Source organism: Cervus elaphus, chromosome 13 (assembly GCF_910594005.1).
Source record: "Cervus elaphus chromosome 13, mCerEla1.1, whole genome shotgun sequence".
NCBI lineage: Eukaryota > Metazoa > Chordata > Mammalia > Artiodactyla > Cervidae > Cervus > Cervus elaphus.
Genome location: NC_057827.1, coordinates 49478272 through 49502369, shown reverse-complemented (window position 1 = coordinate 49502369; position 24098 = coordinate 49478272). Strand labels below are relative to the sequence as shown.

General features: G+C 44.8%; 1 protein-coding gene across 4 annotated transcripts in view; it reads left to right on the top strand.

Moving 5' to 3' along the window:
- The window catches only part of NKX2-8 (NK2 homeobox 8), a 75020-nt gene extending 51170 nt beyond the window's left edge, over positions 1 to 23850 (top strand). Inside the window, exons 1-3 of one of the 4 annotated variants that reach the window (XM_043922004.1) lie at positions 20009 to 20605; positions 21148 to 21977; positions 22640 to 23326. In XM_043922004.1, the coding sequence (XP_043777939.1) occupies positions 21821 to 21977; positions 22640 to 23196 (714 nt within the window). In that variant the 5' untranslated portion in view covers positions 20009 to 20605; positions 21148 to 21820 and the 3' untranslated portion in view covers positions 23197 to 23326. Of the gene's footprint in view, positions 1 to 20008; positions 20606 to 20987; positions 21978 to 22196; positions 22492 to 22639 lie in introns of those variants that run through there. The other 3 variants (XM_043922006.1, XM_043922005.1, XM_043922003.1) reach the window with 3 other exon arrangements.
- Positions 23851 to 24098: the final 248 nt, after the last annotated feature.

The following is a 24098-nucleotide window of genomic DNA, read 5'->3' as shown; positions in this document are numbered from 1 at the left end:
CTTTGCAACCCCATGAACTGTAGCCCACCAGGCTCCTCTGTCCATGGAATTTTCCAGGCAAGAATACTGGAGTGCGTTGCCATTTCATACTCCAGGGGATCTTCCCAGCCCAGGGATGGAATCCACATCTCTTGTGTCTCCTGCATTGGCAGGCAGGTTCTTTATCACTATGCCACCTGGGAAGCCCCTTTTGACTGATGTCTGGGTTCAAATAGAGTCTAGATTATTATAGAAATAGGTAAATTTAGGCCTTAGAAGGCTTGCAGTATTGTCAGGTTAGTTCAGCCCTCTTATTTTATATAAGAGGACCTTGGCCCTCCAAGGGGTTGAGTGATTTTCCCCAGATCATCTAGTGATAGCAGAAGTTAGGACTGCTCCCACCCACCCCCCACCACCCCCACACAAACTCACAGACGTGTTCTCTCTTACATTTAATCAAGGTTCTAGAAAGTATTTTTCCATTCTGAAATCATCTGGAGGCTTGAGTTCAAACACACATTCATGTCCTATTGAAAAAGGACTGATGGACATTCCTAAGTCTGAAGCTGGTGCTTTTTAAGTGCTGTAATTAATTCAACTTAGATTTCTCCAGAGCCAGATCAATTCAAATTTCCCCTGCCCATACTTCCAGGCTTTGAACTCTAGGTGGCAACATAGGACCTTTGGTTTGCTTTCCAGGAGCAGCAGCAATCTAGATAAATTCTTAGAGGAAGAAACCTGATTATTGTGACTCTTCTTGACCCCGGTAGACTAATGGCATTTTCTCTTGGCCAAGCTGATGATCAGGGCTCGGATGCTCACTTCTTAGATGCTAAAATTATTTTCACTATGATCCTCTGACAGTGACTTATTTAACAGGTCAGATTCCATTATGTCATCTGCTTGGCAGGGTCATATCTACAGATTAGAGCATTTTTATTGATTTTTAAACTTCATAACGTTCAGACGACTGCTGCCCCTCTTCACCAAACAGCCCCTGCCCCTTCCCCATTTTCCTCGGCCCAGTCATAGCTACCCCCTGCTCTCACCCTGGTGCCCTACCCAACAGTTTAACTCAGTAGAATCAGCTTTAAACGGGCATAAGGGACCGTCTTGAAAGAACAAAGTTTCAGAGAATGGTCAACTCAGGACTGAAGAGAGTGGCACTTCATGTATTTGTTTTCTGGATCTATAACATCCCTAGAGTAAGTTTCCTTGAGAAATGGTCTCAGAACAACATGGGATGGTTGGGGAAATGCAGAATTGCTGGGTCATACTCCGGACTGCTGTGTCACAGTCTCTGGGGATGGCTCTTGGAACCTTCTGTTAGCTCCTAAATATTCTGTACAGTGGACCACAGGCAAGGGAGCTGCAGTTTGGCGGTGGGGGGTGGGGGGGGTGGGGGAGGTTTCTGAACAGCTGGAGGCGCCGTTTCCATCTCTTTTGCTGCCTCTGGTCTATTGGCCTGGTACCAGATTTTCACTGCTGAAGAAGCCTTAAAGTTCAGGAATAAAGATAGACCCCCATTTCCCAGTACCTGCTCATCCCTTCTTTTCCCCTAATCGTAACCTGACTCCAAAACACCTAAGGACACATAACCAGAAAGGTGATGTGGGATGGAAAGAACATGAACTTTGGAGCCACAGACAACCAGGACTGAATCTTGGCTCAATTGTCAGATGATTTCCCCTGCAAGGGCTTCCGTTTCATCAGTTAACGCAGTCACAACCACTTGGAGATAGCCAACTGTTAAGGTTTAAGGAATATTTTCTTCCAGTATTTTTTCTCATTTTCTTCCCTCGCTTTAAATTTTAAAAAATATGATTTTAAATTTCATGATAAATATATTATTATTACAGATACTCAAATGATACAGATGAGATTAAAGTCCCCTTTAACCTTCCCAATCCAAAAGCCTAGCTGAGTGGCATTGTGCTCTGAGTCATTTCAAAACATGCTTTCATGACATGATGTCAGGTTTTCGGAGTCTTTCCATATTAGCGCATTGAGATCCATTTAGTCCTTTTGAACTGCTGCAGGGCACAGTCTTTTTCTCTAGGACTAGAGAGTCTTAAAAAATTGTACACATAATTTTGCATACTACTTTCTCCATTTCACATATGTGGTAAATATTTTTCTGTCTCATTATACGTTCTTCAGAAAATATGATTTTAATCATTTCATAGCATTCTAGCATAAACATACTAAAATTAATAATTCTCCAATTATTGGATATTTAGGTTGTGTTCAGTTTCTTTTCTATTTTGGGGGCTGCACTGTGTCGCATGTGGGATCTAGCTCTCCAAGCAGAGATAGAACCCATCCCCCCTGCATTGAAAGTGCAGTCTTAACTGCTGGACTCCCAGGGAAATCCCATTTTCAATTTTTGATCAATTGTTCCTTTTTAAAGATCATCTTAGTGGCTCCTTACACTTATTGTTCCCACTGCTCCTTTACTTAGGGATTGTTTTTTTGTCATAGCTGAATAATTGAATAATTAAAAAGGGGCTGATGGGATCAAGGTCATTTTGTAGTTTCTGCACTCGCCTTAGGAACAAATTGCTCTATGAGTGAAGCTGGATGTTGAATTTTAACTTCTTAAATTTCTGTTGAAGCTCCACTCTCCTCAGCCAAATAACTGAAGCAAAATGAAGGTATCTTTCCAGAACTGTTTACTTTGAGCAGGTGAGCATTTTCACAATTAGAAGGGAAGCTTGCAATCAGTTTCTTTAATGGAAAAGGCTCTCTTATAGAATTAATCCATGCATGGCTCAGAGGAAGTAAGACTCTCTGAAATTGATTGGATTAAAGGGGCTCCTTAAAATCAGAAATACTTGGCCCCTTCATCTCCTCTGCTGGGTGATTGACAGAGGTCTTCAAACCATCATCCTTCATGGGAGGTACTTGGCACAGGATCCATGTGATTTTAGAGCTTCTGGATTAGAATCAATTAAATCCATAAATAGAAATGAACCACCATCATTAGCCCCTGAATAATATCCCAACATCTTCACCTGGCCCACTCCAGTGTCAGGCAGGAGTTATAGACAGGCTTGCTGCCCCGGAAGGGGCAGACCTCCACGCAGATACTGAGAGTAATGATCATGAGAAGAAGATGCACTGGGTTTTAAGTGAAACTTGAACTTGGATATCTGTTTTGCCCTTTGAAAAATGCAGGAGGAGCAGAAGACAGCCTCTACCCTTGAGGACATGTTAGTGGAATATTACTGTGCTACAACAACATTAAAAGCACTAAACTAGAAGGCTCCACAGGCTCAACAAAATGCAGCAGCGACTAGTGGCATCGCAGACTAAAATACCATTAGAAGGAAATGAACAGCATTCTGCTTGCCAAATGTGCAGGTCATGTGAATATTCCAAGTGTTCAGTGTTTCTCCTAGAATTTCAATGTTCTTTGACTCAGAAGAGCTTAGATAATTTGGGGCACAATTTAGGTTGTAGGATTTCCATTATTTAACATCTGCGGTCTTTCAGAGTGTGATAAAGCCTTGGTTCCTTAGGCCGACAGGAGACTGGTCCTCTCTTTTATGTTTCTCTGTCTCTTCCCCTCTAGCCCTTGACGGACTCACCTGGTCCAAGGAAAAAGAAAACCAGGACTTCAGACGCTCAGGATTTATATAGCACCATCACTTTTGGCTTCTGTGATTCTCTAACACCCTCCATGGTGCTGGAAACAGGACTTGTCAGCTCCTTTTTACTGAGAGAAAGTGAGGCAGGAAGGGTAAATGGCTCTCTGGCCACCCAGCAAGACACAGCAAAGCCAGGATTAGGACACAGGCCTTTTGAATTCCACAGTAGTGCCCCTTTCTCTTTACCCCTCTTTTACATTTTGGGCCAAATGCTTGCTTTCTTTCTGGTTAAAAGCATCTCTTTCACTAGTTTTTAACCACAAGTCAAAAAACCTACCCTTTGGCCATCTCCTGGGTGGAACTTTGTTTTCAGTCAATCACTTCTAACTGCACGGGGTGATAAGACACTGGGTCTCCCGGGGAATTTGTGCTGGGAACCTGAGGGTGAAAGGTCATCCCCTTCTGCAGCCCCTGTTCTTCCTTTGGCGAGTTGTCAGGCAGCCTCTCAACCATTGATCAATCAACCCCGACGGCAGACTGCCTACTGCAGCCCTCACTGACTCTGTCAAAATGGGAATCTTCCTCCTCAACCCATCTGGCCTCTCCCAGCACCTCCGTGACTTTCCCACCATTCTTCCTCTTTCGTGTTTTCCTCCTTTCTTACTCCCTGGTCCTTACAGTCACACTGACTCTAATCTCAGGAATTAGTCACCAGCTTTTTGCTGACCAGGGGAGGTTTCCATGGGTTCGCACTCAGCACTTCATCTAGTGCAGTCACATCAACCCAATATGTGGATTTTTGTGCACATGAGATAAACAGTGGATCAATCAGTGGAAAAAGGACATAGGCTTTTTAGAGCTAAGGGGATATGGAAGTCATCTGATTTAACCAACTTATTTTTACAGATAAAGAAACTTAGAAAGAGGTTAAATGACTCTCCTAGGTTATGTAGTTACTGATAATGGCCTATTTTTAATTTAATTAAGACATTAAGTATCATCTCTCAGATAGTAAAAACATGTTATATCTCATACAGTATTTTAAAAATCATAATTTTACCCCCCAAACATTAAAGTAATACATGCTCAATGTGGAAAACTTGGGAAATAAACAAAGGATACCTATGGAACAAATAAAGAAAAAAAATTACCTAATTTTACCAATTGGAGATAAATCATTACTCATGTTTTAGTACATTTCTTTCTAGTTTCAGATACTTCTTACACTGTTGAAATCATGCTGTTTCATATTCTAAGATGTTTTGTTTGTTTACTTGTTTGACAGATCATAAAACTTTAACCTATCATTACAAATTCTTTGTGTAGATGATATAAAAAGCTCATGTAGTCTATTTTTGATGGTAATACAGTGCTCTTAAACATGGAACATCTAGGCGGCATCCCAACTTTCTATATTTAAGGCAATGTTGCAATATATTGGTATGCATACATGTTTCTATATATATTTCTGATTGTTCCTTGGAAAAAATTTCTAAAAGTGGGTCAAAACGTATTTACATTTTTAAGGCCTGTGATACATTTTATCCAATTGCTTTTCAGGTAGGTGATAACTGACACACCTACCAACTGGCTTCATGGTACTTTTTAGGGTATTTTTCCAAAAGCGTATCTCATTTTATTATCAATTCAGTGTTGACAGGTCCACAGTCTAAAGTAGTTGCTGCCAAACATCAGCTGTAAATTAAAATTGCCAACCAGACTCCCAGCCCCCTCTGTGGGGGGCTTCTTTAGACTGTGTTTCTTTAGACTGTTGGGTCAACAGCATCCCTACCCTGCACTGCAAAGAGAAGCTGGCCGCTTTCTGACTATGTACACATTACTGCGTTAAATGTATCGGAAAGCCTACTGATTGACAGGTGGTAGGCCATGTGCATGTGCTCAAGAGCAGAGGTGAAAGACAGGCTTTGTGGCCTCAGGTAGTTCTAGGTGTGGAGGGGGAGACGGTCATGGAAGCCAGCGGGGAGAACAGAATTTTAGATGCTGCTGCTATGAAGGATGCCTGCACCCGCTGTGTACAGCCCGGCCCAAACGCACAGAACTCAGCCTTTGCAGGCACAGGCAGCATTTAAGATACAGCACTTAGACTGTAACTTCAAGGGCAAAGAGGTGCCAGATGGGAGACCCGGGGTGTCAACAGTCTGCCCAGTGGGAACATCTTGAAGCAAACTCCTCATAGTAGAGTCACCTTCAGAGACTGGTGACCTTGGGACAGCTACTTAACTTCTTTATACCTCAGATTCCTCATCTGTAAAAACACCACTAATATAAACTACTTCATGGGGCTGTGAAGGACAACTGAGATAACATAGGTAGAAAACTTCTTGGTGCATCGTTAGAGCCTCTGGAGATGTCATACCATCACCATGGTCATCATTCTGGGGGAAGCACTGAATCACGATGAGGAGGACGTGGTGGGAGATGTGGGGTTGGCAGAAGAAGGGTCAGTGCACAAAGGCCTTTCTAATGTTTTGAATAGGACAGTTTTTACCCTGGCAGCTGTAATTCCCTCGTAGCTGTTTGGAGTTGACTATCTGGAAGCCGGAGGCTGAATGGATAATCTCCTCGGGTTCCTTCCAACTCTGAGATGTGATTCCCACCTAAGACCGAACAATTCAGTCTCAGTCCTGGGCACATAAATAACACAACCCCCTCCACTTGGCTCGTCAATAACCAAGGGAAGGTTTCTTTCCTGCCTTCTGGGGCTTTTAATGATTAACATCTACCCAGTGGGAAGAATTATTTTTAATAATATCGAACTATTTAGTTCGAGAATAAATTCCTGGGAGTGGAGAGTGTGTAAAAAAGATCCAACCATTTTTTCCCCCCTGAAAAAGATCTTAGGGACCTTCACCCACTTTGTGGCTTGGTTTTACTGGAGGGAAATGTGAAACAAGATGGACTAATTTTGTCCGGAGAATAGAGCCTCTCGGCTCACTTTCCCTCTTTTCTCTTGCAGCTTAAATTTAAGCAGCAGGGTGACAGCCATGGTCTGTTTGCCTGCCCCATCGGCAGCCCTGCCTCCCCAGTTGGGTTCATCTCCGATTACCTGGTTGGTCCATGAAGTCAGCCCAGGTACTGTTCCCTGCCCATTTCATTCCCGTCTGTCCCCCCAGTTCACGCTCCTCAACTATGCCAGCTTCTATGAGGGCAAATGTGTCTCCAGAGATAGTATACTGTTTTTTTCTCCTTGAACAGATAGGCTGGGAGCTGGGAGAAAAGGAATAACCATGCCTCCCAGTTGGTACAGTTGTCCCAGCATAATTATCATAGTGCCTCTTTTCTTTCTCTCAGAAGTGTCATGTTTGGATGATAAATTATGTGCAAATTCTATGGTCACATATATATCAGACATTCAGTCCCTCAAGGTTAGGGACTGGGTCATTTGTTATTATTAAATCTCTCAGCCAAGGAGAGGCAGCTGATAGTCTTCTGTACTCTTCTGCTGATGACTGTCCTGCCCTCTTAAAAGCCCTGGGATCGAACCTCAGTTTTTAAATGATCTGTACAATGAACATATTACTTACTTTCTAGAACTGCAAACAGATAAAAGGAAACAGTGATTTTATGTTTTAGAAATTTTAAAACATTATGCAATGTCATTTTCTAGAACTTAACACAGCTTTTGTCACATAGTAAGCATTCCATAAGTGCTTGTTAGTTGAATGAATAGAATGAATAAACTTGTAATAAATTAGCAGCCCTCAGTGGGGAGAGGATCAATTCTACTTAAATTGTAATGCTATACTTAGCAATCAAAACTGATTTACAACCCTACCCTGAAGCTGATCTATAGATATAATAGCAAAATAAACGTGTCCCGTAGGCTTACTGTGAGGACTCATTGTTCAGTTGCTAAGTCGTGTCCAGTTCTTTGTGATCCCATGGACTGCATCACGTCAGGCTTCCCTGTCTTTCACTATCTCTTGGAGTTTGCTCAAACTTATGTCCATTGAGTCGGTGATGCCATCCAGCCATCTCATCCTCTGTTGACTAGAAAGGAAATAAATAATTAAAAAATATTAGGGACGGTGGTAAATGAGACCAAAACATGACTGAAGGTGACCGAAGGAGTCGGGTCCCTACAAACTGGCCCTCTGCGTAACGTCGGGACTCACCAGTAACTAGAGAGGGGCGGGACCTACCATACCTGGCTTTCTGGTAAAGGTGATAACCTTTACACAGTACTGAGCCAGGCTGGTGATTCACAGTGGATTTCTTGATTCTTGTTTAACTTAGGAGCATTAGGACCCAAGGGAAATTCACTGCTTATGCCAGTGTGGAAATTCCTCTGCCTGGGTGCACTTTTATGACCTGACTTTTTCACCACTAATGTGAACTGATCTTTTTTTCTGATTGGAAATCATCTAACTAGTTCTGATTATCTAACTGAAATTTTTGGTCTTGCTCACGGAAGTCTGTAGCCTACTCCTGTGCGTGTACTTGGACTTCAGGGCTTGTTTTCTCCCTTCTGAACCACTGTCATGCCCTGATTTCTCTTGCTCTGATTTTCTCAGGGGGCCAATCAATAAAGGCCTTTTAAGAGATGATCTGTTTTTCTCTCTCCTGATCCAGGCACGTTTCCAAGTTCTTAACTCAGTCATTTGGGCAATGCACCCTTCTAAGAATCAGAAGTCACTAAGGTCACAGCAATGTGGCAAAACCAGCCAAGCTGAAGCAGCACAGAACACATCCCTGGACAGGTCCGGGAGCATGAGTTGGCCAAGAAAGTGACAGCAGGCAGCCGGGCACACGGTGATGCCTCTAAAGACACATGGCAAAGGTACAGCATTCGAGACACAATCATCCGGATCCGTGTCCTAGTTCTGTCACTGAATGGCTGCTTGGTTTTGGACCCCGTCATGGTATCAGTATTTATATCTATAATACAGGAATGTCATGAAATATAATTCCCAGGATTATGAGGTCTGAATGAGCTACATTTTGTAAAATGTTTAGTACTATGCTTGACATACTTCTTTTCTGGAAGCATGAAAAGAATTGCATACAGAAGGCAGTGATTGACCCCTCAACTCAAAGAAAGGCTGCAGAGAGAGATTTAATTTATCTGGGGAGACTTGTCCACACTTAGTGGTACAATAGTAGCAATAATGTCCTTGGAGAGAGTCTTAATATCAAGGAAAGACCATGAGCTTTTCCTTGTCAAAAATAGTGGAAGAATGCAATGTTTGGTTCACTGAATATATAATATGGTATATATCACATATGAATTCTCAGTTTTTCAAATAATATAATATTCTGTCTATAATATCAAAACCATGCAACATAAAAATCACTCTTAAAAGAAGGATAACTCAGATAATATTTCAAGATGCTTTAATTTTTACTAAGGATGCTGGTACATTACTTTGCATATTAGCTTTCTTTGAGTGTAGTGAGCAAAGAATAAATTTCTGTTGTTATAAACCACTGAATTTGTGGTAACTGGTTATGGCAAACCTAGATAGCTAATACATTAGGCAATACCTGAGTGGAAGTTTTGATGTCCACATTTTATTACTTGTTCTCATCAATATAGAAGTTATGTTTTAAGGATATATGAATTTTAGTCCACTTGGAAGCATACTCTTAAGGAGATATGAATTTTAGTCCACTTGGGAGCATATTCATTAAATAACTCTACATTTTAAAAAATAATGATATATTATTGAAACATTATATGTATATCAAATTTTAGTACATAAAATAATATACTAAATACCTTGAAAGAATTCACCGTTAAACATCCATGTTCAGTGAAAACAGTTGTAAGGCAAGTCGTCATCCCTACATAGTAAATTTCCAGGAGTGAAAATAGCAGAGTAGTGTGACTTCTTCATTATTTCTGAGCCACTCACCTTCACTTTAAAACTCTTGCTCTTTTCTTACTAAACTAATTATTATCTGGACCTGCTAGAACTAACAAACTTAAGTACCATTTTGAACAAAATGCTTTTTTCTCCTATAATGTAAAAACTTAGCCTAAAACTCTAAGCATGAGAAAGTTCAGGTTGCCTTTTATTTACAGTCTTTATGAAGCAAATAATATTCATATTTTGAATTATGCAAATAAGCATTTACATGATAAATCGTAATTGCTCTCAGACAGCTGTTTATAATTGGGTAAATGAGACACACTTTTAAATTGTCTAAATACATACTTACCCATGTTTACATATTTATACACTAGAGTATAACTGTTCTGAATCAGCTGTTATCCTCTATTGTGTCTTATACAGACCAAGGGAAGAGAACTTTTCATACAAACAGTGAAATCCCCTTTAGTTGGTCTGAGATCGGAACCAGTCCTCTTAAATTAAGCGTGACCTCTCTCCACATACCCCTAGCCTGTGGCATTCCACGATACCTCAAGCAGGAAATTATTTTACATCACTTTGGTTGGGTGGGAAATTAATCCCAACTCAGATTCTTGTCCCATTAGATACACCTATGGCAAAGAAGAAAGCTGTTCCTTCTAATGAAATGTTTCTAAACCTTAAAAGTCCAGTTGCCTAATAGCAATGTATTCTGGTGTCCATTTACAAACTCAGGTATTTCTTCTAAAAATACAGAACTAGAGAGCACGGTGCCTGTCCTGAAGAGGCTGACAGTCAGATTAGGGAGATGAAATGAGCACTTTGAAATGTTCAGGAAGCAATTAAGAGGATAAGCAGATGGTGTAGACTGGAAGAGCTAAAGGAGTCTAGAAAAGAAAAGAATGCAAGAGGACATACAGCCTGGGGTGGGGTGGCCTGGGTTTTGAGGACTCTGGAGCTAGCCCCCTCCTCCCTGCAGAATGGATGAGGACTGTCCAGCCTCTGGAAGGCATCCGGAGATGTGGAAGGCAGGACCTACGCAGTCCAACGCACACCTTTCTTCCAGCACACTCACTCGCAGCCCCACAGGGAAATCAGAGGTCCTGATGTGAGAGAGGCAGCCTTGCTGCAAAGCACTCTTTTCTCCTCCATTTTTCCGAGTAGAAGAATTCTATACACTGCCTCCTTTTAAAAAAAATCTTAATGCATTTCCCCTTGCTTTCTTAAAGCAGTCAACATTTGCCCTGTTTCTGGTTCCTCTCCTGGCAAATGCATTTGTTTCTGATCCATCTGATTCTGTTCTTACATGGTGTTTCATATGTGCTGAAGAGAGAGAATTTTTACTGCAAGATGCTTGGGCTGAATTGAGAGGACTCAAATGCTACTTCAGGGATTCACACACCAGGAAGAATGAAGCCTAGAGACTGGGGGAAATACACCTGAAGCAGCTACAGAAGCACCGAGAAATGAAAACATTAGGACTCTAAGGATAGAAGCCAAGCCTCTATCCTTCCATTAAGTACAATGAGAGCCTTTGCATCTCGAGCGAAGATCTGAGAGCCATAGCAGCAAGCAGACCTGAGCCTGAAAATCTGAAACTGGAGGGTTTGGGTAATGCTGCTGAATTTAAGGAAATCTCTTCTATATGCGGCTTTTTCCTAACTCTGTTAGGAGAAGAAAAGCTACTTCAGGGACTAGTAATGCAGGATGTGCTGAAGTAGAAAGAACCCTAGATGAGGAAAATCCGGGCTCCAAGCCAGACTCTGGGAGACACTGGGCAAGTCACCCTATCTGTGCCTTAGTTTCTTCTTCTGTGAACTAGATACAGTTCACGTCAGCTCTGTGACTGATGATCCTAAACATATAGCCAAGCTCCCCATTGGCTATATGAGGCTAAAATGCAGCCTCTCCACAGGAATCCCTCCTCCCTGCAATTCATTATCACAGCAACAACCCACCATTAACTGAGCACCTCCTAACTGTGGTAAGTACTGTGCCAGGCACTTCACACAAAATATCTCGGTCATCTCAGCACCTATAGAAATGGTCACTTCCCTTTTATAGGTGAGGAAAGTGAAGCTCCAAGAAATTATAAAGCTTGACCTGGGTCACTCAGATATTACTGGGAGAGCCAGACTTAAAACCCAGGTTTGGTCTGGCTCTCTGATCCCCAAATCTGGTGCATGTTGGAAAGAAAAATCAGGTTGTGTCTTCTGCACTAGGCCTTATGCTTGACCATATCAGCCTCAGTACTAGCTCAGTGCCTGGTGCTTATGACATAATTATTGTTGTTGTTCAGTCACCCAGTCAGGTTTGACTCTTTGTGACCCCATGGACTGCATTGTGCCAGGCTCCTCTGTCCTTCACTATCACCTGAAGTTTGCTCAGATTCATGTTCATTGAGTTGGTGATGCTATGTAACCATCTCATCCTCTGCCACTCTCTTCTTCTTTTGCCTTCAATCTTTCCCAGCATCAGCATCTTTTCCTATGAGTCAGCTCTTCACATCCGGTGGCCAAAGTGTTGGAGCTTCAACTTTAGTATCAGTCCCTCCAGTGAATATTCAGGATTGATTTCCCTTAGGATTGACTGGTTTGATCTCCATACAGTCCAAGGGACTCTCAAGAGTCTTCTCCAGCACCACAATTTGAAAGCATCAATTCTTGGGCACTCAGCCCTCTTTATGGTCCAACCCACACATGTCCATGACTACTGGACAAACCATAGCTTTGACTATATGGACCTTTGTCGGCAAAGTGATGACTTTGGTTTTTAATATGCTTGCCATATTAAATGCTTGTCTAAGTTTGTCATAGCTTTCCTTCCAAGGAGCAAGCGTCTTTTAATTTCATGGCTGTGGTCATGAAAAGAAAGAAAGCCCAAGAAAAGAAAATCTGTCACTGCTTCTACTTTTTCTCCTTCTATTTGCCATGAAATGATGGGACTGGATGCTGTGATCTTAGTTTTTTGAGTGTTGACATTTAAGCCAGCTTTTTCACTCTCCTCTTTCTCCTTCAGCAAGAGGCTCTAATTCCTCTTTACCTTCTGCCATTAGAATGGTATCATCTGCACGTCTGAGGTTGTTGACATTTCTCCTGGCCATCTTGATTCCAGTTTGTGATTCATCCAGTCCATTTCACATGATGTACTCTGCATATAAGTTAAATAAGCAAGGTGACAATATATAAGGAGTAGCTTGTGGTATGGGGCTTCCCTGGTGGCTCAGAGGTTAAAGCGTCTGCCTGCAATGCAGGAGACCTGGGTTCGATCCCTGGGTCGGGAAGATCCCCTGGAGAAGGAACTGGCAACCCACTCCAGTATTCTTGCCTGGAGAATCCCATGGACGGAGAATCCCATGGACGGAGAATCCCATGGACGGAGAATCCCATGGACGGAGAAGCCTGGTGGGCTACAGTCCACGGGGTCACAAAGAGTCGGATACGGCTGAGCAACTTCACTTTAACTTTCACCCTGTGGTTTTCCTTTCCCAATTTTGAACCAATCTGTTGTCCCGTGTCAGTTCTAACTATTGCTTTTGATGTGCATACAGATTTCTCAGAGGACAGATAAGATAATCTGGTACTCTTATCTCTCTAAGAATTTTCCACAGCTTGTTGTGATCCACGCAGTCAAAGGCTTTAGCATAGTAAATGAAGCAGTAGATGTTTTTTTTTCTGGAATTCCTTTGCTTTCTCTGTGATCCAACAAATGTTGGCAATTTGATCTCTGGTTCCCCTGCCTTTTCTGAACCCAGCTTGTACTTCTGGAAGTTCTCAGTTCACGTACTGCTGAAGCCTGGCTTGAAGGATTTTGAGCGTAACTATTAGCATGAGAAATGAGCACAGTTGTCAGGTAGACTGAACATTCTTTGGCACAGCCCTTCTTTGGGATTGGAATGAAACAGTGTATTTGTGGATTACAACTTCTCTTCCTCATGAGGGCCTTGCTTGATAATAAGGCTGGCTGGACAGCCTTTCGGTGGGCAGTACAGAGGATTATCAATTTGTGTAATTCAACTGACTCTAACTGGTGCTCAGTCACTCTCATTAATACCCTCTGGATCACCACCAGCGTGGCTGCTGCCCACAGCTGCCAGAGCGTCCCCCTGCTGCCTCTGGGATATATTTGGAGGAAGAAAACGGGCTGTGGATACACGCAGGGCATGAAACAGGACTAAGACAATCCCGGCCACCCCGGCTGCCTCCTGAGCAGGACTCAGGGTAGCTGGCCTGGCCCCTGGCTCCAGGTCTCTGTCTGTCTCCGGAAGTGACTCGGGTCCCCGTGGGTGGTCGCTTCCATGGCCATTATGCACGTGCGGCTTTCTGCCTGTTGACATTAGGGGATGTGCCCCCACCTTCCCTTTGTTCCATCCTCGATTTAAGACCCATTTGTTCTCACAGGCTTTTAACTGGTTTTCAATCTATGTTCATTGCTAGGGTGAGTTATCTTTTTCAAAAAATGCAACTTGCAAAGAGTGTCTGTACCCCCAGTTAGCATTGTTAAGCAGTTTGGAAACAAATACAACTTAGACAAGATGAAATAACACTCTTCTAGTCACTGAGAGATGCTGCTAAAAACAAATCACAAAGGATTCCTGGAAATTAGTCTCTGTTCCCTACAAGGACTTTTGAAATGCTGCAGGCCTCCTGGTCCCTTAATTGGCATCTGAACAAAACCACCCTTTCTCCTCTATGTGCTGCTCCAGAGGTGGTAAAACCCACTCCCTGCCACTGGCTGGCCCTTTTCCCACCTCAGGCTGGTAAAAACCAGGGCTGGATGGAAATGGGTGATCACCGAGCTGACACAGGCACTCTCTTGTTCTCTTTCCTTTCTCTTTCCTCACTCACTTTCCCTTCCCGTCACCCAGTTGCGTCCACCTCCGTTCGAAGCAAACATCTCCATTCCCTTTTGAGACACTAGCAGTTTCCCCTCTCTGCTGCCTGCCCTTTGGGAATGTTCTCGCAACCAATCAGTTGTTGGGGGAATCAGGAACCTACTAGGACTTGAATAATAGAAAATCTGTAGGATTTGGCTTCTCTAGGATTTGCATAATAGAAAATCTCAGTAGTGGAGAAATGAGTGTACGTGATAAAAAGAGATATTCATGTACTTTACCTAATGGTTCTATAAAAGAAATGATTAAGATGATAATTCCTGAAACCTGAGTGGCTTTATCTTTTATAATAGAAAGAACCAGAGGACTAAACTCACCAGAGATAACCTATCAATTGTACTGTATAACCCCCTGCCTTCTGGCACCTTCGCTTTCACAAAGTTCATCACTTTTAATAGTCCTTTTAGTAATATGTAAGAAATAAAATGTATAGCTTGTAGGCATACATATTATTATTTCCTTGATTTCCCCCCTCTAAATTTGCTTTACAGACCAATCCTTTTCCTTAAGGAAGAAAAGGTTCTTTTCTTTTTTCTTTTGAAGTAGACAAAGCCAAAGAGCAACTAAAATCCAGTGTGTAGCCATCCATTTCTTTCTTATACCACAAACCACCTAAACACACCCGTGCACCATTGCCTAAGGAAGGAACTGAATTCCAATTATGTCTCCAAATATATGTGTGCAGGTCCTGATGCCATAGCCATCCAAGAATATATATCAGTCTAGTTTTTGTGAACTGCCTTGATGTGAGGAGCTGGTAAGGAAAACAAGCAACAGAAACTCACTGTCAGCCTCAGGTGGTCTTTACAGTTGGTTCATGTGACCATAGGCTGAGGAAAGCTGGACACAAATTTTATGGAAATTTTAAATTAAATGAGAACTTGACAAGCAGATGGAATGGAAAAAAAATACAATATAAGTTTTGTGAAGCACTCTTTTAAATTTCTTCAGGTTACTGTTGTAAAGCAAAATGCTATATTTTAAGGATAAGTCAACCACAGTTTAGTATGGATCTTGTTAAACAAACCAACAAAAAACTCATTCAGCAGAATACATTTTTTTTCTTTCAGTTAATTAAAGGTCATAAGCAACTAAAAATACAAGCATATATTAAATTTCCTATCTTGGGGATACGCAAGCTGTCATTTAAAAAATCACCTAAAAAAGTGTAGCTTTACTATACATAGTTATATTAAATACACAGCATACATATATTAGGATTAGAATCCCTTAGATAAAGTCACTTCTTAGTTATTTCCTAACTTGAATTAAGTCCAATTCATGAGTTTTAAGATTCAGAGCAAGATAAATTAGAACAATAAATTTCTCAAGAAATTCCAAGCACCCTTCCTCATATCCTGCTGTTGAAATAAAGCCAAACCTAAAATGCCCAGTGTTGAGCTTTGTCATTTATATATTTGTCTGATGGCTCCAGAGGTAGTTTCCATGGTAAGCTCCCTGTGCACAAGAAGCAGGGTGAGTGGAATGTCTCCTTCCAATGAAGAACTTTTCACTGACAGTGATAAAGGCCAAGAACCTCCTTCACACAAATGATTGAAAAACAGAACACGAAGGACATTTTTATTTTGTTTTGTTTCCTTTGTGTGGTATCTGACTTCAGTGCAAATACCCATTTAATCAAGAATACAAAGACTGCCACCTTTGCTGGCTAAGGGCGTTCCAGAGACTGCAGTAAACATATATAGCTCTTTTCCTTTTTTTGTGAGGAAATTCCTGTGAGGTTGTCATTTCATGCTCCTGTTGTGCACTTTTGCCTCCTATTAGAAGAGGGAAAAAGATTTTTCCAAAGGAACATTTCAGAGTAAGCTAAATCAAATCTGGAAAAACTTGAAATGCTTTAAAATTTAGCTGACATTTATCTACTGTCATTTTAAAAAATATATAATTGACACATAACATTGTATTAGTGTTAGGTGTATAATGTAATGATTTGATGTATTGCAAAATGACTGCCAGAATAAGTTAACAACCATCACTACACTTAGTTACAGATTTGGTTTTCTTGAGATAAGAACTTTCAAGAGCTATTCTCTTAGCAACTCTCAAATATACAAAACAGTACCATTAACTATAGTCTTCATGTTACACATTACATCCTCAGGATTTATTTGTCTCACAACTGAAAGCTATTGTCATTAATTTTTATAAATATAAAGACTTTGGGGGAGAATATATAATAGAAGCCACTATTGACTGGACCTTTCTGGCTCGGGCATTTTTTTTCTCTTGGAGCTGATGAGATCAAATTGAACCTATACCTCTAAGCTAGCACAGGCTCTCTTTCTCTTTCACCTTCGAATCATTCTTTTCTAATACCTTCTATTACAACAGACGCTCTTTTTCCTCTTTAGGTCCTCTTCATTCTCCTCCCTAATTTCTTCAATTCTAGGGATATCACAGTCTATCTGCCTTCAAGTCTCTCCTTAAGCTTTGCTTCTTCTAGGTAATCTGTCCTGTGATAACAAGGGTGAGGGCACATTGCAAACATTCTCAAATGTATAAAACATGAAGTGACATTATATTACTAATGCTATCCTCATCACTGATAAGAAAATGGAATATTTGATTCTGAGAGACTGTGGTCCTTGTTTTCAGCAAGTATTAACAAAGACTCTCCCAGAATAATAACTGGTTTAGAGTTTGAATTGCTGTCAAATAAGACAAATAGTATCTCATCTTAATAATGCAGCCCTTTAAAAATCCCTAGTATCAGACAAAGTAAAGGTATATTTAAAAAGACCTCATAATTGCTTGGGTAACTTATGGAAAAATAATAACAACTGACTTGAATTGAAGTGCTGGTGGTCATATGCATGCCCTGTAGGCAGGCCTGTCTGTGATGTACCAGGGCAAGTATTATAAAACATGTTTAATATAAAATGTGTTCCTGGGGTCAGTCTACTCTGTCGATGTCGGTGTGACATTAAGTGTGACTTAGGACCTAGATCTTTAAACACAATAAGAGTTTGGTATGATATAAGTTACATCTATATCAGTCAAACAAAGGATTATAAGTTGTTACCTTTTTAAAAAGAAAAGATTAGATAAAATTGAGTTTAGCTCTGGACAAATAAGATTTAGCACCCTCCGCAAAATGTAGTATTATTTTTATTCTGACAATTTACACTCCATGCTATCACAGCTACTCTTATACCATGGAAAGGCATGAGAAAGACCAGACATATTTAATAAACTAGTTTAAAAATAAAAAGTTATTTGCTGGTTCTTTAGGAAATGGAGACTATAATAAAATACATTTACTTTTTAATTCATTGAACCATTTTACCCCCTACATTTTTTGCATGTATATAACTAAACAACTAGATAAACATATTTGGAGAGAAAAACTTTTCTTCTGTGATCAAGCACAACAACAAAAAAGTCCATGTAAAGTCAATATTTTAAGGAATTTAAGGTGGGATCTTTCAAATCTTGTCATTTGACATTAAACAATAAAATCTAAAACCCATTTCAAAGATGTACTAAATTCCCAATCTGAAAGTAATTGCTGTTCCTTGTCCCATGTGTATATATCATCAGCACAACTAAGAAAGAACTGCAGCCAGGCCTGGACCACCGCCAAGCAATTGATTATTAGCCATTAAAAGGGAAATGTTTACTTATTCATGGCAAGTAGTTTTTAGAAGGAAAGGCAAAGAGGTCTGATTTTAAATGCTGCCTTTTCTTTCCATCCTAAGGCTGATGAAAATCATTCACTTCTTCTTGGAAATGTCAAAAGCCCGTTTTTATTTTCCTTTTGCTATTTTAACCAGAATACTGATAAAAAGGGGAGAGCAGTTGCTATGAGGCAAAGAAAAATGTCCTGGCAGTTGAGGGCCCTCCATCTATCAAGGGGAATTTGCAATGTTGCCTCTTTTCAAGACTGTATAGATTTGCAGGATTTTGTGAAACACTTAACCAAAATGGAAGGATTTAAAAGCAGAATGCAAGATATAGATGCAATCATTTTAAAAAAAAATCAAGATACTTTAGTTTTATTTCAGAATTTTCTAGTCTTAAATTCTCAAGCACGCAACAGTGATGACCATCTTGGCTAATACTTTTGAAAGGGTGATTAGTGCAGACTGCTTAAGTATACTCACTATAGCACAGATGCTTTAAGATTAAAAACTCTTACTGGGATTGAGATGTACTACATCCAATTACAGGGAAACAAATACTTATCTAATTAAATAATAATTTTCACAAGCTATGTTGAGTTTCAAAATAAGTTCAAGTGTCCAGAGCACCGAAGAATGTTTTAAAACTGGAAAAGAATAGCCAGTCATTTGTTCACCAGTGATTTCTAGGATATTTCTAATATGTATAAAACAATATCACAACCTTTTTTCTAATGACCCAATATCAAAAAATGATTTTCTCCTCCCATGTCTTTGAGCTCATCTGATGCGAAGAGGCAATTTAAAAAAGCACCTGCGTCTAGTAATTTTGGCTTTCCCTCTTTTTCTCTGCATTTCTTCAGAAGACACAGTTTAAGTGGAACTATCTCCTGGAGTCCTTGGGCTCTGGCTCTTGGAGATAATTTAGGTAAAGTCCCAGAGAACAGCTGAAAGGAGGACTGGACTAATGCAGAATCCACGATGAGGTAGGGAAGTTACAGTGCTTTCCAGAACCAGGAGGTACACAATTGTACCTCCTGGGGTATTGTACTTGGGGAATTCAAAACACAGACTGGGGCCCAGGAACACCGTTCCCAGATCAAGGGAGGTGAGGCTAGAAGTAATATTTGGAGCTAATCCCAGAGCTAGGTCCTTCCTAGAGCACAATTGCTAGATGGGGGATGTATCTCCTCTTTGGGAGCCAAATACTAAGAGTAAAAGCAAATATTTGATGCTGAAGAGCTCTTAAGAACTGAAGAGTGCCATTTGCTTATTTCTACACGTCAGTGTGGGCTTAGGATGTTAAATAGATTAAAAGGCTAAGAGAGGTCAGTCACTCCAGGAAAGACGCTTCTTTTGCTTCTCTTGACTTGGTTCTCTTGGCAAAACTGTTATCTACCTACCCCTCCCCACTCTTGTGGAGGCTCCTTGGGAAACTCAAAAGATGTCACATCCTCTTCTAGAACATCCTGGAAAATGTGGGGCCAGGATCCTAGGTATGAGAGGTCTAGAAGGGTAAGAAGACCAAAGTCTGCTGGTTAATGCGATGAAGACGGTTTTAGAAAAATTCAACAGATATGTAATTATAAAACTGGTAGAGTCCTTAGAAATTACTAAATCTATTCTCTTCTGTTTTGGATGAAAAAAAAAGCCTCAGAGTGGTGAGGTGATTAAAGCTCGCTAGGAATGCCAATTGGCTTCCAGGTCAGAGCTGCTTCTACTTGACACAAGCCTCCAAGTTCAGACTCAAATTTGGGAGTCTGTCCTAATACTGGCCTAGGACAGTCTTTTTCGGTACCTTCCTTCCACCTCTCCCAGGAGAGGGGCTGACAGAGGTTGCTACGCATCGGGCGCCAGCCAGAGAGAAGGCCACGCGGCCCTGGGTCAGTCTCTGACCTGCCCAACCTCTAGGGTGCGGAGCTTAGGTGCTGGGCACTGTGCGCGCAGGGTTTCCGGCTTCTGCCGCTCTCCACCCCGGCTCCCTCCTCCGCCCTAGCTCGGCCGGGACAGCCAAGCCATTTCAATTTAATCTTCTTTAAAAAGACATAACTAATAAATCTATTGCCGAGACTTCGGAGAGACGGCCAGCAGAGTGGATCGTGCTCCCAATCCCATTGAACCCCATTGAAAACCATGACAACACAGGACAAGCTCCGATTTATCCCGGCGCGCTAAAGCGCATTGTGAGCAGGCGTCAATCACGCATTATTTCGGACTGAACAAATGCAAAATCTTGACTGGAACAAATGCTTCCAACAGGTCCGGGGCGTCGAGCTCCATTTCCCCTTTGTCCGCGGCCTAGCAGTTGGCCTGTATTGGGGTTGCCTCCGCCCGACCACCCAGGGCGCCGCACAGTCCCGGCGCCTCGGGCACGCTTGACAGGGAAGCTGCTGGGGAGGGTGCGCCAGGCCGGGTGGGGCGGCCGCAACTGCACGGGAGCCGGGTCCGAGTTCAGATCAGGTGACTGCAGGATTTCAGGTGCGGCCACCTGAGTGCCGCCGGCTCGCACGGAAATTTAACAACCCACTACCCTATCCACTGGCTGCGGAAGGAGAGGCTTCTGAGAGCGCGCTCGCTCGGCCCTTGGCTGAAGCGCAGCTACCGTGGAACCATGAGCCAAGAAAATGTGTCCGGCTCCTTGCACCTTCTACACGACCATTTCCTCGGGTAGGGAACGAGAAGATGTCGGGAAACCCCGAGCAGGCCATCTTTTCAGCCCGGCGGGCGCACTCCTAACTCCCGCAATCGGTCCCTCACTAGACCAGGCCCAGCAGCTTTGGTGGAGCGGAGAGCCGGAGCCACCCAAGGCCTGCTTTGGGGCAGAGGACGCACCTCCAGTCCCCGGCCTGACGTTGAGGCTACGGAGGCCAGGAGGTGCCCAGACGCCAAGGAGGCAGCAACGCCCTCCTAGAGCGCCCTTGGAAACGCCACCGCCCTTGAGGCCTAGAGTGGGCCTGGGCCAGCCACCGGGCAGAGTGGGAAAACGAGCCTAATACCTCGTAGGAAAATAGTTTGGCCTGATTCCGCCTCCATTTTGCTGGCCTGGGGCTCCCCGGATGCTCCCAGCCCTTCCCGAGCACCGCTGAATTTGCGGGCGCTTGGGGTGTGGGAGATTCCTAGAGGTCTTCGAAACCCTCTGCACAGACGCTGGCGAGGCCAGGCCTCTCCTCTGCGCCCGCCTGCAACTTCTCGCCTCTGAATCCTTACAGGAGCCCAGCCAAAAAGAGAAAGAGAGCGCGCCAGTGTTCTACGCCGCCTTGTAAATCACTTTCCGGATAATTGCGGGAAACGAACACTCCAGCAAACAAGCTCGAGGAATAAAGCTAACAAGGAATAAATTCCTGGGTGCTCATAAACCCACCCAAGTCGCCCCCACCCTTCCCGGCGCTCCCGCGGGGCCAGGCTCGAAGTCAGCCCTGGAGGAGGAGGAGGAAGCCGGGACCGGAGGGCGGTGGCCACTGCTCGCCACCCAAGATGTTATTCTTTGGCAACAATCCCCATTATCTGTCCCCACTTGGGACTAATCAGACAGAATCACTAATGCGGAGGGCAGCTTCCTGCCGCCTCTGGGAGGTAACGGGGCGCCCGAGGGGCGGGGGACGGGGCGGGGCGGGGGGCGGAGGTGGCACCTTCCGGGCTCGCTGGGGCTTTGGTGCAGCACTCATTCAGGTACTTAACACCCGGGAGACCCGGACCTCGGCTTTCAAAGCGTCCCGGGTGGGAAGAGCTGTTTATATAAACTGGGATTCCACGGTAAACGCGCTAATATCTCGGTAGCCAGCGCATGGCGTGCGCCTCTCACGCCCACCCATAGGAGCGGCGTCGCGGGCCGCCCCTCGGTTCCAGATCTGCCCTGCCCCCGCCTCCTTCCTCTGCTCGGCCATGGCCACCTCTGGACACCTCAGCTTCACCGTGCGCAGGCTCCTGGATTTACCAGAGCAGGATGCGCAGCACCTGCGGAGGAGGGAGCCGGAGCTACGCGCCCCTGCGCCCGGCCCCTGCGCCACCTGGCTGGAATCCGAGCGCGGCCACTATCCCTGTGAGTGAGCAGAGGACAGCGGCGGGGGTGGAGGCGGGGGGAGTGAGCGGGCTTAGTGCGGGGAGGGGAAGCGGAAACCCCAGCCCAAGGTCTGGATTTCCTCAGTGTTGGACCCACAGACTCTGTCCTCCTGAAACCCCTAAGCCAGTTGGCATATCTTGAGAGCAGATCCCTGCGCCTGGCACTAACGCCCGGGATTTGGGTTTCCGTTTCTAGGGGTCAGAATATTTAAATATTTAAGACGCCGTCCTTAAATGCCTGAAAAAGTGGCCACGTTCTTCTGGCCTCGGTTTGGGATGAGCAGTACTGGCGAGCCTGGATTCAGGGTTTTGCAAACGTCGGCAAACCGTAGTGCAGTCGACCTCAAAGTGGCCCGTCTTGGTGAGGCAGCTTGCAGTGAACTCGTCTGCCAGCGCAGCGACCAGGACGGGTTGGTTTTAATAGACTCCCGGGGTGGGTTTCTTTGGAGGTGCAGTCCCAGGCTGTGGTCTAAAAGGTCGTCGAATTCAGAGAGGTGGGTGTCCAGATATGGGTCCAGGGAAGGAAACGGCCTCATCCCGAAAGCCGCGGGCGAGTGGGGGCGCCCTCCCGCTCGTGGGTCGGCGCCCGCGCTCCAGCGGCGGCCGGCGTCTCACAGGGCCGTGTCTCCTTTGCGTCCCTAGCCTCGGACGAGAGCAGCCCAGAGGCCAGCCCGAGGGACTCGTCGCAGCGGCCGTCCGCTCGGCCTGCGTCTCCGGGCTCGGACTCCGAGAAGAGGAAGAAGCGGCGGGTGCTGTTCTCCAAGGCGCAGACGCTGGAGTTGGAGCGGCGCTTCCGGCAGCAGCGCTACCTGTCGGCGCCCGAGCGCGAGCAGCTGGCGCGCCTGCTGCGCCTCACGCCCACACAGGTCAAAATCTGGTTCCAGAACCACCGCTACAAGCTGAAGCGCGCGCGCGCGCCGGGAGTGGCCGAGGCGCCCGACTTGGCCGCGGCTGCCGAGGTGCGCGCCGCGCCCGGCCTGCTGCGCCGCGTGGTGGTGCCCGTGCTGGTGCGCGACGGGCAGCCGTGCGGCGGCAGCGCCCAGGGGGGCACGGCCGCCGCCCGGGACAAGAGCACGGCGCCGCCAGCCGCCGCCTGCCCTGTGCCAGGCTACGCCGCCTTCGGGCCTGGCTCGGCTTTCGGCCTCTTCCCCGCCTACCAGCACTTAGCGCCCCCCGCCCTGGTCTCCTGGAACTGGTGAGGCAGCCGAGGGGCGCGGGCCCTGGGGGCTACGCCGGACCTGGAGTGAGCTCTGCAGCCCCAGCCGGGCTAGAGCCGGAGACCTGGAGCGAGTCCCGCCGCCCCACCTCCTTCGGCGCGGGGTCCTCTCCGGCGCCCCCACCGGCCGGCACTCCGAGGGAAGCTTTCGCCAAGACACCCCGTCTCCTCTTCCCTGGACCGCCAAACCCAGAGCTAGATTTTATTGCTTGAACCTTATTTGTACATTTAAAAATAGCTATTTGTATGGGAAGCAACTTATTTTGAGAAATAGAATATTTTTCCTCTTTGTGGTGCGAGAATAAAATGTGTAGGGTTGGGTCCCCTTCTTGCGTGTCTGCCAGGAAACGGAGGTGGGAGCAGTGCTTTCCCGATCCGGAGTTTGGGGCTCCGGGCCACTCCTTACCCGCGAAGTTAAGGCCCACCCCGAGCTGGGTAGAAGGGCAGGACACAGTCCCCACACACGCCTTTAGGAAGAAACAAGGGGAACAGAGAGAAGAGGAGAGAGCAGAGGCACCCTTTAAGTGTGGGGGTCCTTTAAGTGTGGGGTGGTGGCTCTGCTCCCAAAGTGAGACGGAGGCCCCTGAGCCGCTGGAGCTTCTAACTCCGAAAGTCAACCGAGTCGGCCACGAAGGGCATAAAGAGAGGGCATAATGAGCTTCTCCGTGAGGGCTCGGGGAATGCCAGCGGGACCCGGGCTGAGCGCGCTGCTGGCGGTTCGTTTCGGAGACCCGAGGGCCACGCGGGGAACCCCGTTATGCCTTGCGAGCGCCTCACTGGGCAGCTGTGATTTTCCGCCTCTTGGCGTGACACCTGGCCAGGGTGGGACCGGGAGCGGGTGGTGTGGTGGGGAATGACACACGGGTGGGACCCGTTGGTTCAGCC